The sequence below is a fragment of the Myotis nattereri genome (genome assembly GCF_964212035.1).
Source record: "Myotis nattereri genome assembly, chromosome: 7".
NCBI lineage: Eukaryota > Metazoa > Chordata > Mammalia > Chiroptera > Vespertilionidae > Myotis > Myotis nattereri.
This window is the reverse complement of record NC_138082.1, coordinates 28,705,678-28,719,032: the sequence shown is the minus strand read 5'-3', so window position 1 is coordinate 28,719,032 and position 13,355 is coordinate 28,705,678. Positions and strand designations below refer to the sequence as shown.

Below are 13,355 nucleotides of genomic sequence, written 5' to 3'. Positions count from 1 at the left end.
TTCATATACTAATGGGATTGCAGCATTGCTTAACTATTAAAGTGGCACAAAGTTTTTGCTCAGGCATGCCTGAGGCATCCTGAAGAGGTAAAGTTTGCAGTTATTTCCAAGTTTGGCCATCAAAAAATCTGAGGGATGCTAGTTAGAAGTCTAGTTTTAATAAATTATTTGCATTTTAAAATTAGACTATCATGTATTCCTAGTAATTTTGTGTTTAAATTGCTTTTCATCTACTCTAAAATAATTAAACTACCCAAACTACACACGTAAGTTTCTACAGTTTTAACATTTTCTTTGTGTGAACTTTTATGACTTTAAGAAAAAAAAAAAAAGGCAACCACTGGAAGTTTAACCTGTTACTTTAAAGGTGAAAAGTTAGAAATAATCTTTACTGTAAACTTAGTGGAAGAGTTAAAACATAAAATTCTCAAAATCTGAAGACATACAATATTTATACTCAATTTCTCAAGTCTATAGCATTTTATTTGTTCTTATGCCACAGTCAAAGTTGGGTTGTTTCTTCATACCTGGAGAAAGATTTTTGCAATTAACAGATTCACTTTTCAACCCAGATATTCTTTCATATACCATTGAGAAATTGAAACTATGTATTGGATTCAAGTGATTGACCTGTACACATCAAAGTTGGCATTTACTCATTCTGACACAAGATCTTTTTTGCTAATAATAGAGGCTCTGTTGTCTTCAATCTATAAGTTCTCTCAAATAACACCATTCATATTTGGAAATATTATAAATGATGATTAAACAGTGGTTGATATTTGTAATATGCCTATATTTCTGCTTTAAATTGTATTTTTTTTTTACAGTCTTTCCTAGATTTTCATGACCTCGACAGTATTCGGGAGTACTGGTCAGATATCCTGTACAATGTTCCCAGTCTGGGCTTGCACTATTAATTTTAATTTTTATTTTTTTGCAATGTGGCTTCTGAAATTGGATCCTAGAAAACTAGTGGAATCCAAATAAAGTTTGTAATTAGTTAATAATAAAAAAAATGTTTTTTTTTTACTTCTCTATATGTAGGTAGTTACTTCTTTCATGTATGTTGCAATCATCCACTGGTTTTATGACATGTGGTAACAGGCAGTACTCATAACATGGTGAGCATTCAGATAAATTAAATTATAAACACTTCTGAGGATGAAAAGAAAGGAATTTCTTAATTAAATGTTTTATAATCCTGAAAAACAAGATAGCACTCTCTGTCTATACATATTGATTTCTAAACACCTATATATATAAAAGCCAAGTGACTGGAATGCCAGAAGGACCAGTCACTATGATGCGCACTGCGGCTGGCCAACTGGTCTGATCAGGAGCCCCCCCAGCCAGCCTCACCCCCCAATCAGGGGCGGGGTACCACCCACGGCTCCTGCCCCCCACCAGGCTGGTCCAGTAGGCCTCCATCAGGGCGGGCTAACTGGACTCCACCCATGCACGAATTCGTGCACAGGGCCTCTAGTAAGTAATAAATTTTTAGAAAAAATAATTTAATGTTTTTCATATGTAAATATGCTTACATAATTAAATGGAGACAAATATTTATACCAAGTAAGTAAGATTTCAGTAGCAGGGGAGGTAACTACATGTGAGAAGACAAATTTTAATGACTTTGTGTTCTCAGAAATGGCTGTTCTTTATAAATATTCTCTCTCAAATTATTTAGGTTGAACCTTATGAAACTGCCATTTTTGAATGAAAAATCTTAAGAGCATCAATTTCAAATAGTTCACCCTTATAGATTATAACACAGAAATCAATAAAATGTCATGCAATTTGCTCAGATTTTTTCTTTTTTTAAAAAAAAATATATTTTTTTTATGAGAAAGGGAGAGAGATAGAGAGTCAGAAACATCGATGAGAGAGAAACATCGATCAGGTGCCTCCTGCACACCTCCTACTGGGGATGTGCCCGCAACCCAGGTACATGCCCTTGACTGGAATCGAACCTGGGACCTTTCAGTTCGCAGCCCAGCGCTCTATCCACTGAGCTAAACCGTTTTCAGCAGATTTTCTTTCTTTATGTTTCATGTAATATTTATAGAAATTCTGCAAAGTTAGGATTTTATTGTCCCCCTTTTTTCCTATGGCTAAGCAAGACTATAAACTAGTAAGGGATGGAGCCAGGATTTGTAGTTAAGCTTGTCTATGACAAAGTGATTTTTCCTGTCACTTCTTCACTAATGTACCTAAAAGATGGGAGAGTGTTCCAGCCACATAAGTGGAGCACTTTTTCCCAGGGACCAGCTGAAGAGTCAACATAGGTAAGTCATGGGTCTGGAATTTTCTCCACTGCTCCTTGGTCAAACCTACAGAATTTTAACATTCTGATCAATGACTATTTCCTCTTCATGGAAAATGTAAGATTTTTTTTTAAAGACTCAAAAAAATTAGGTGGTATTTTGCTGCAGAGCTTACTTGTCCAGTTGTATGTTATTAGTTCTTTTATCATGGTTGTTCATAGACGCTGGGGACCTGGGTCAGTCTTGGCTTCTAAGATCCAAAGATAGCCTGTTCCCTCTGTCATTCCTTTGCTGGAACATGCTTATCCAGATTAAGTAGTTTTGAACTGAAAGCATTCAAGAGAATGATAAAAGCAGAAAAAAATAAAAGTACAACAAATTTTGAAGGATGAGAGGTGTGGAAGCATCACATTGAACTTGATAATAGGTAAGAACATTATGTTCTAGATATGAGTATTTCAGGGTCAACAAGCAGATCATCTCACTCAGCACCTGCTGAGGCCCCACTCATCTTCCAGGAGACATGATTCCTCTGACTACTCCCCAAAACGGACACGAGCTCCAGGTACCCAAGAAAAAAGTCCCTATTAAACTCACTAGTGAATTCTGTGGCTCTCTGAAACTTGGCTTAAGCAAAATGGAGAATTGAGAAATCATCTTGATTCAAAATATTTGCTACTGAATAGAAGATCCCCTACTGTCATCCATGATGCCTGTAATAACCCATCTATTGGGTATTTGACTAACGTTTGGCTTTTCTTTGCCTGCACTATCCCAGGGCATGACTCCTAAAGTTCAGAAATTTATTCAGGTCTTTGTGGCAGATTTTGAAAAATAAGCATTTCCTTGAAAGTAACTCAAGTATTCATAAACAGATAAATGGATAAATAAAATGCAAGATATCCACACACTAGAATATTATTCAGCAATAGAAACAAATGAACTATTTTTACACAATATGTTGTAGATACATTTTCTTTTAAATTATGTTAAATTGGTCACCAAAAACACATAGTGTATGATTCTAGTTATATGAAATCGCCAAAATAGGCAAATGTATAGAGATAGGAAGTACATAGGATGGGGCAAAAAGTAGCTGTACAGTTGTTTATATGGAAAATAACACAATAATTAATAAATAATAATACAAGAATAAAGTCAGTGTTTCACATACAACTGTAACCTATGTTTGCCTCAGCCTGTATTAGTGGTTGCCTAGAGTTAGGGAAAGGTTTTGGGGAAGAAATGAAGACTGACTATTGACAGGTATGTATTCTTTTGTGAATGATGAATATATTCTAAAATTGCTTTTGGTGGCAATTGGACAACTCTCAATATGTGAAAACTATTGAATTATTACATTTTAAATGGGTAAATCATATGGTTTGTAAATTATATCTCAGTAAAGCAGATCTGAAAATGGAAATTTAAAATAAATATTATGTGTTCTTTATCTGGTCAACATATATCAGACATATAAAAGTGCACCCTCTTGCTCTAAACAAAATGTCTTATAAACAACAAACAAAAATTGTGGGAAAATAAATAATTGAGCACCAACCTTAATTTTTAGTTATTTTTTAGGTAATTGCCCTGATGAATGTTAGCTAAAACATCGGTCATTGTTTAGAAATTTCTATACCTTTTATTGTATCTCTTGTCACAAACTGCTTGAATAGCTACTACCCCCAAAACAACATTTTTAAAATATATTTTTATTGGTTTCAGAGAGGAAGGGAGAGGGAGAGAAAGATAGAAACATCAATGATGAGAGAGAATCATTGATAGGCTGCCTCTTGCATGCCCCCCTGGGGATTGTGCCAGGCATGTGCCCTTGATCAGAGTCAAACCCAGGACCCTTCAGTCTGCAGGCCAATGCTCTATCCACTGAGCCAAACGAGCTAGAGCAACATTTCAAAGTATTTTGTTTTTTAATATTGACAATAAAAAAAGGCATAAATATTTGACACTCTTAGGTGTGAGTCAAACTTTACATTTCATTTGTGTGATTGCTACAGTCATTTCAAAGCAATAATAACTGTGTACAAATGCAGTGCCATTCCAACAGTCCACTCTGTTCCAGAAAGTCTGACAGCACCATGGCAGAGCAACACTGACGGATAAATTGCCATGTTAGTTATCAACACCTTAAAGTACTAGTCAGGGGAAAATGCCATATTCTTTAAGAGTTAATTTTGGCCCCGGGTCCTGAATCTAGCAGAAGCCTCTGGTTGAGAGAAGAAAGGAGACAATTTGTTCTTTAGAAGATTTGTGGATCAGCTTTTTAAAACCATCACATTAAGAGATCCTATCATCATCATATGGCCAGATGGCTGCATTGTTAGAAGCTGCAGAAGGAAGGATTTGGGTTTCTTCGAAGAGAAAGCATGAATATATATTTGGTCATAGTAAACATTCATTCACATACCTAGATTTTAAAGGCAATTTGACATGGTTTTTGTTAACATTTCTAAGCAAGATCTCCATAGGAATGATTTCCTTAACAGGTTTTAGCTGACTTCAGGAGATATGAGAAAATACCCAGCATTCTGAGCTAAGGACTCCACTGTCCTATAAACCCTTGCACAAGGATTTGCCCTTGGTGGAATCATAATGCAATGGCATTTCTCAAAGATTGCATCTGACTCTCTAAAGAGTCCAAAATATTGACTAAAGTGAATATGTGAAAAAATAAAGCTGTCCACATACAATATCATCATTTCTTTTTTATGGTTTCAATTCAACAAGTCAAACCTGAAATTGTTATATGACATAATTACTGTTTGTGTCTGACTTAATTTGTCCTGAAATAAAACTATTTATTAAGAAAGGGGAACTCACAAAAGTTGCTATGGATTATAATCTACTTAAAACTATTTTTCCTATGTCATTAGACTTTAATGTCAGCCTCCTTCTCATAAAATATGTCTTACTAGAGGCCCAGTGCAAGGATTCATGCACCGGTGGGTTCCCTCTGCCTAGCCTGCAGGGATCAGTCAAAACAACTCTCCGACATCCCCCAAGGGGTCCCGGATTGTGAGAGGGCACAGACCAAGCCAAGGGACCCCAGTGGTGCACGATCAGGGCCCTGGAGGGGCCACGGGAGGGCTCCAGGACGTGTCTGGCCTGTCTCGCCCAGTCCTGATCTACCGGACCCCAGCAGTAAGCTCTCCCACTGGTTGAAGCATCTGCCCCCTGGTGGTCAGTGCACATGATAGCGACTGGTCGAACACTTCGCATATTAGGCCTTTATTATATAGGATATCACAATCTAATAAAATTTCACTATGAAATTTTAAAAATGGCTACATGGTTCTCTTTTATGCAAATGGCTTATAAGTAAAATAAATAATTGTACATTAAAATGTTTACTATGTATAGATAACAACATTGAAGACTTTTGGACTTTTAGATTATGTGAAAGTCAAAATCACAAAGCAGCATCGTTTTGTCAGTGATAGTTATTCCGAAAGCATTTCATTTTAAAACCATAATGACAAAAGGGAGCCATCTGAATGTAAAAGTGATGTGCAGACAGCAAATCAGCTCTGTTCAGGAGGCAAGGAAGGGGGTGTGTGTTCTCTGGGTGATGATGTGTCCTGGCCCTGGCGGAGCATGTCTGCGGGTGGTCGAAGCAATTCCTTTCAATATACCAGAGGACATAGTGCAGGATCTCCCACGCTTCAACATTTTAGTCACATATGACACTCACCCTGACCCCAGACACTTATTTTCAATTTCCCATTGCCAAGAGTTTCCTTATAACCTCCTATAGAGATGGACATATCTCATTCTAACCCTCAGGTCTTTCCCAACTCTTCTTGCACAGGGAAGATTCATGGAATTATGACTTCTTGTTTCATCCAACTCTTTAAAAAGTCAACTGAATGACACCCAGAGTCTTCATTGAGCAGAAAGAAAGGCATTTTGCTCTTACCTTTGATCTCGCTTCTGGAATACCTCTAGGAGGTGCCTCTTGCCTTGGACTTCACAGCCTCTGTCTTTTCCCTCTCCTCACCGCATGCTGACCAAAGAGCCTCTTATCATTACTCAGCAGGTGCTGATTCAGGAACAGTCATCGTTTACTGTGTGTGCCATCTTCCCTCTTCTGCTTTTGTAGCTGTCCTGCCTGCCTTCCAAGCTCACCTCACTCACATCCAGCCTTCTCTGCAAATCCAAAGTGATTGAGCTCATTCTCCCAACTTCCTCCAGCATGCAGACCTGTCACTCCTATGATACTTAATACTGTTTTCATAGTTATAGCAATGTGTTCTGCCTGAAGACATACCAGAACTCCCTGAGAGTAAGAACAACACCTCATATTGCTTGTCTTTTCAGCACCAGCACCAAGACCATACACCTCGGAGAGGGAGCACTAAGTCCCCTCACTAAACTGCACAACCTCTACCCCACGCCTCCCATTCCCCAGTGCTTCTAGACAAAGGCCTGTCTTGCACTCCACTTGGGGTTCAGCGTTAGTGAATGCCTAGTGCATACCTAAATCTCAAGTAAAAAAACCAACATCATGAAGAGTGAACATACACAGAGGGCAATTCCATCACAAGGACCATTTTACCACAATGTGGATTTGCTGTGAAATCATTAAAGTTTACGGTCTAGGCTCCTCGGGTGCACAAGCTCCATTCTCAGTGACCTGGGGAATGGGGTTGGCCAATGTGTCCACATGGTCATAAGTTTTTTGTAAATTTTTCAAAAGGAAGATATTTTAACTGCAACTGTTTCCTTCCATTCAGACTCCCACTGTATCTTACCTTCCTTCATATGGAGATCGTTGGAGTGACCACAGACACGTGTGAGGTCTCTCTTAAGGGAAACTGACTGGCATTGTGTTTTTATGAAATATATTCATGTGACTTGAGAGCATTTTCATGGATAGTTAAGTGATTGCTAGCCTTCCACATGTCGGATTGGCTTCCAGAAATACTCTTACCATGGGCAACTCAACCGGACATTGAGACATGAAGGTGTCAGCTCAGAGATGATTTTGCAACATAAGCATGTCCTACTATCCCCAATACCAGAAATATATAAAGAAATATAGACGGTAGAGAGAAAACAAGGAAACTAGCCTGTGGAGAATTGTATCACCAGGCATGTGAAATTATAAATTCAAGATTGGGTTCTCTCCTGGAAGAAATTTACTTGATAATGCAGCATTGAAAATAATAACTAACTACATCATTTGTGTTTATTTCTTTTTTAATGGAAATCAATAAGAAAGAATCTACCCACATTCTTACATTTGTATAGCAGAAACCTGTATTACAAGTAATAGGCATGCCTATAACAACCCATATATCAAAGAAATTTTATAATGGTTTCCCACTAAATTTGTCATCAACCTGGAAAATGTATAAGATATTATCAGCAAAGGTTTGTGAAGCTGAAAAAATGTGCAGACAACAATAAGACTGGTTTATCTTTCTATTCCCTTTAGAGAAAATCTAAAGCTGCTGTCATATGAAGAGACAAATATTATGGAGCTAAAATGTAGGGGGAAAGTATTGTAGAGGTGTATTGTCAGTTGGTTGGTTAAAATATCACTTTTCTGGAAGTTGTCATATTTGCAGTATTTCTCAGCCTTTTTGTATTTGAAATTTGTTGCCATTTCTTTTCTCCTTCTAAAGAAATGAATATTCACTTTCACACCTAAGTTAGAATTTTCAATTTAGTTTTTCTTTCTCTTCAAGAGGGTCTCCCAAAATTGTATGTACATCAGACCCTAAAAACCTGGATCATCCCCAAAGAAAGATATATGCGCCAAGTATAAGCAAGTGGTTGGCTTATATCTAGCTTTATTTCTGTCTTGTCCCAGCTAGTAAGTGTGAAGAGTTTCCTCCAAATGTAGGCAGAGTTCACATTACAGCCTGCAATGAATGAAAAGTAAGTTCATCTCCAGAGAACTAAAGACAGTATCAGAGAGCAGAGAAGTCGTTATTACAGATGCCTTTCTTTGGTCTGTGCTTTGCCCGCTCCCACAGTGATATAAGATAATAAGAACCTAGGGTCAAGGTAGTGCACCTTTCTTCAAGGAGAATGGAAGATTGTCTAATCAATTCAGTAACTGCCATCCCAGCTGCATGCTATTAAAAGCTCTGAGTACTAACGAATATTGAACCAGTTTTCCAAGGGCAAAGTTGCTGCTGTTATATAAATATCCTGAAACCACTCCAGGTCACGAACACTTTATGCTTCTGTTGGCAAAGGAACTCCTGCTCACTTCCTCCCTATTTACCCATCTTACTAACCCTAAGGAAGAGGACCTCTGAATGACAGTGTAGGTGGCACTTTCTTCCCCCAAATGGCCATCTGGTTATTCTCAACAACAACATTTTGAGGATACTGGAAAGATATTGTGAGCCCAGGAATCTCCCATTGTTGGGGAGAGTAAAAAGTAGTGGTTTGACACTTCAGCAACCTATAACTATTTTAAGGACTTTCCCAAAATCTTTTTATTATGTGTTGGTGTTTTTTTAACCTCAAAGGAAAAGGTATGGACTCTGAGAAACCATAACCATGAACAACTACTGAAATCAGAAAGCCCCATATACCTGTGGGCATGGGCTTAAGTCCAAACATCTGATTAAATAGCCAGATAATTAATGTTCTCAGTTTTACGTGGCCAAACCAACTTGTTAAGAATACTAGTAAGTACCTTTGGATGATTTTTAGCAAAATGTATAAAGCCTCATTCCCATGATAACATTTAACGTGAACCTTCCATGACCTTGTTTCTGACTCTTCCCTTTCTGCAGGCCCTTCTGCGCTCCAGTCAGTCCTCTCCCCCTCCCTGCTTCTCTACAGTGTGTGGAACTTTCCATCTCCAAGTATCACTCATGCTACCCAACCTCCCAGGAACACCCTCCTGTTTCCCACCCACCAAGATCCTAGCCAGCTCTCGCGAGTGTATCTCATGTCTTGAAACTTTTCTCTAAGTTTTCTTCTTCCCATCTCCCTCTGAATGCCCGTAGTACATTTGTATCTATGGGATGTGTTTGAGATTTAAGTTATTGTTGTTCTGAATTACTATTTAAAATTGTAGCTGTTGTTTTTATGCTCTAACCTATTCAGACATGTATTTAAGATGGCTAAAAAGAGGCCAGCTATGTAATAAGATTAAATAAATTAACTTAAAACCACGAAACAAAGAGAAATCCACTTAGCATACACTATATTAAAAATGAGAGAGGGAGCAGGAAATGAGAAGAGGAAATAGAGAAATGGGAAGATGTGTTTATTGCAGTTACAAACAGAGGTTTAGAGTATTACAAGTCTTTTTTTCTATTTCATGAGATTCGATAACCCTTTATAAACCTGAAGGTTTTGTTGTAACTGTTACATTGACTCTAATACAAAGACACTGCTTTGTTTGTTGGGCCATGAAAGGAAGAGGGCATTTGGTGGATCAGTGGGAATTATGACCAGGGTAGAGAAGTTGGCATAGAAGCCCAAAGATAACATATTCAATCAACAATATTAAATGTGTAGAACTCAAATCATTTTCCCCAAACTGATCCCTGCTTTCTTCAAGAACAACTGCCAGGTTTCTTACTTAACTGCCTCTTTTGCCCTCTCTCCCAGGTCTGCTTTGTGAACCTGGATGTGAACAAGGATGAGTGCAGTACAGAACACCTGCAACAGGTAACACTGGGGACTCGTGCTCTCCAGGAGTTCATTCCAAGGGTGGGCTGCGCTGACGGGAGAACCAACAGGACTTCACCTCTAAATGATGCTCATTTTGTAGGGGACTGTTTAATTGGATGGTTTCACCACAGCCCATTTCCCTGACCCCCTTCCTTCACCTTCCCATGCACTTTGCCTGCCTTATGTTTGTGAAATTGGTTTTCCCAAGGGACAGAGCTACTCTCCCAGCAGGCACTTCTTCCTCCCACCATTTCCTTAAAGTGTCCTTTTCTGCTCTCCCCTTCTCCACTCTCGAGCACTGTCTGAGACAGCTTTTCCAAGGTTTTTCCAGCCCTTTCCTCTGGCTCTCGGGGTTGCTGCTTCCGGCTGCTTTTTCATTGTCAAATGTTTTATCACCAGCCTTGCTTTCCCAGTCCTACGCTTCTCTGGAGCTCACACGTTTCACACTCTGCAGCAGCTACGTATTCTAAGATCATCCAAAGTTGTGAGAATCCTGATGTAAATCCTTGACAACATACAGGAGCTTGAAGGCTCATGCCATCCTTTGAGCTATAGCCTCTGGACACAATGGGAAGAATGATTGGTGTGATGATCGTTTCATGCCCAGAGCTGCAGATGGTTTGATCTCACTATTGACTGTAATGCTTTTAATGTATAACAGCATGCCATTTGCAGCTTGATTATCACAGAACAGTAGACCTGCAATTACTCAGGACTCCTGTGATGTTTTTGTTTTTTGACAGTGCTTCATCTGAAGCTTTCCAGTAGGTTCCAGATATCATTCATCTGTGTAGTAGTGGAAGGGTTTTCAAAATAAATTGTACATATGATTTCATTTGATGGGATTATGGAGCAGTGTCCATCAAAGAGAGATGCCAAAGCAATTTGGCATCATAAGAACTGGGTGTTTGGAGATATATATGAGTGACTTGAGGCCGTTTTTAGCTATGGCTGAGAGTAGATACTTTGGCACTGACTTAGCTATATACACTTGTGTGAGGTCTTAATCTTCTCTGGGGCTCAGACTACTTAAGTGTAAAAAAAATGTAATAGTGGTACTTAATCCCTATAGGGGTGTTGTGGGAATTAAATGTAGTAAAATATAACATCTAAAGACTTTAGTTAGCTTATTGCCTAGTACATAGAGCAAGATCCATGTTAGTAGTTATTTTATTATTGGTATTATTATTGACTTTATTAGAAAATAAGATGATTATTAATCAATAACTCTCTTACCCCAGGACTTAAAGCAACACAATTTCTAATCTACTAAGTATACCTGTGGTGTGACAGCAATTATTAAATACTAACTTTTAGAAGTTTAGTACTAACAGCTTTTAAAAGCTTTATATTTAAAGACTCTTCTACAATTTGTAGCTTCTACCAATCTAAACAAATGCTTCATTTTCACACCATCTCTTCTAGTAATAATTTCGTAGATTAAGTAACCTATACTATAAATAGTTATATGAGTACATTATTTTTGTAAGTAAATAGTTTTGGGGAAGTTTTTTGGAAGTGAAAAGAAATCATCTAAACTAATGAAGATTCTTGCTCTACAGAAATTGGTCAACGTTTCTCCAGATCTCCCAAAACTTATCAGCTCCATGAATGTCCAAAAACCAAAAGAAAATGAAATTGTCCTCCTCAGTGGGTTAACATCTGGAAATCTCCAGGCAGATTTTAAAGTTTCACAGGTAAGAAGTATAGGCTCTTGATGAGGTGCTCATTCACTAGTGATGTTATCAATGGTTGGCTCTTGGCAAATATCAGTATGAACCCCAAATAGATGCCTCACATAAACTCTTATAGCATAAAAAAAGAACATCTCTGTATTTAATAGTTCATTTGTATTTCTCCGAAATATTGCAACTTAGAGTTTGACAGACCTTCCTTTACATCAACTCAAGTTCTTAGTGCTACGTGGCACTTAAACTAGAGCAGACACACTAGGCACTGGTTGGTTTTCTGAAAATATACCAGGTAGTAAAAAGCAGAATTGTCTTCTGTTATAAGAATAACACCAAAATTCTAATTCATACTATGTGGTCCCAGAATCCCAGAGTTTCTTCTTTCTGGATGTTTTTTAGTTCTTAGGATGTACCAAACAGCCAAGTAGTAAGTATAAGATAGCAGCCCCCAGGATGCAAATAGAGTTTGTTGGTCCCAAAGAATGAAATTTCCAAAAGAAAAGAATGCTACTAAAAATAAAGTAGGAATTATTGTTCTCATCCAACACCCTGTTGTCCATTGTTATTAGATAAATCATTATTATACTCTTTACTTGAAGAAAAATAAAAATATACAAAGTGTTTAATCAACTTACAGAAAAATATGTAAAAGATTTCTAAAGGCACATTGTATGAAAGATTGCTAATTTTCTCGAATAAGATATGTTTATACTGAAAGCTATAGATTAAGATAATAAGCATTTGTTTTTCTTCAAATTGTCCTTTCTTGGGTTTTAGTTTTGCTGCAAATTTTTAAATAATTTATTCTTCAGTATTTCAAATTATCAAAAAATTCAGAGGCCCACCCACTATTTCTTGCTCTACTCCTGATGCTTTGTAAAAATGTGCACACAGCCCATTACAATTTGTTAAGCAAGACTAGAACAAAATCCTCGGAGGCAATATAATAATACATTTCCTTAGTGAAAAAATTAATTGTCTGAAAAGAGAACACAGAAATGTCTCTAAATATCCTCTCTTTATATTAGGCAAAATCATTATGACCAAAAGTAATTTACAAACCTCAGTTTTAAGAATATTTCTAGACCAGTCCTTTTAATTGGGATTTCTAATTAAACGTATCAGAAAATTGACTTAGCACAGAAAGAATGCATTGTCTCAAGTAACTAAAAAATCCAGTGGGTAGATTAAATACAGGGATTTGAACAACGTCATCCGATATGCATATTCTCTTGTGGCCTCTCTCTGCTTTCTCTCTGTATACCCCATTATCAGACAAGTTCTTCTCACAAGAAAGCAATATCCTTTGGATTCAAGTTGAGTAAGAAAGAGAGAATGTCTCTTCCAGGTGGCTCCCAGGAAAAAGTCTCATTGTGTCCTATTAGCTCTCATTTGTCACGTGCCCATTTCTGAACCAGTAGGTAAGCAACTTTTAATGGGACAAGGCAGCCAAACTGAGAATATCCCTAAACCAGCAGGTATTGGCAATAGTTGACTAAGATGAGATTTGGTATTGCTGTGCTACCCCAATATTGCTGATCTATGAAAACATAGGGACTGCGGTACCTACAAAATAATTTAGGCCTTTGTGAGAGTTGCTTCAATTTGCAAAACTGTCTCCTATCATGAAGATACAAAAAAGTTTAGTTTTCCTTTGGGCAAAGCCAATTATTGAGCACAGGCAGACTATAATTCTACACCAGCTCTTAAAAACCCAATCATCTTTTGTTTC

The 13,355-nt window shown here is 37.6% G+C and overlaps 1 protein-coding gene across 3 annotated transcripts in view; it reads left to right on the top strand.

Annotated features, from left to right (window-relative positions):
* SPHKAP (SPHK1 interactor, AKAP domain containing) overlaps positions 1-13,355 on the top strand; it is a 108,399-nt gene that overhangs the window by 74,790 nt on the left and 20,254 nt on the right. For all 3 annotated transcript variants that reach the window (XM_081095502.1, XM_081095504.1, XM_081095503.1), the window contains 2 exons: positions 9,870-9,929; positions 11,495-11,629. In XM_081095502.1, coding sequence (XP_080951628.1) covers positions 9,870-9,929; positions 11,495-11,629 — 195 coding nt within the window. The remainder of the gene's footprint in view (positions 1-9,869; positions 9,930-11,494; positions 11,630-13,355) is intronic.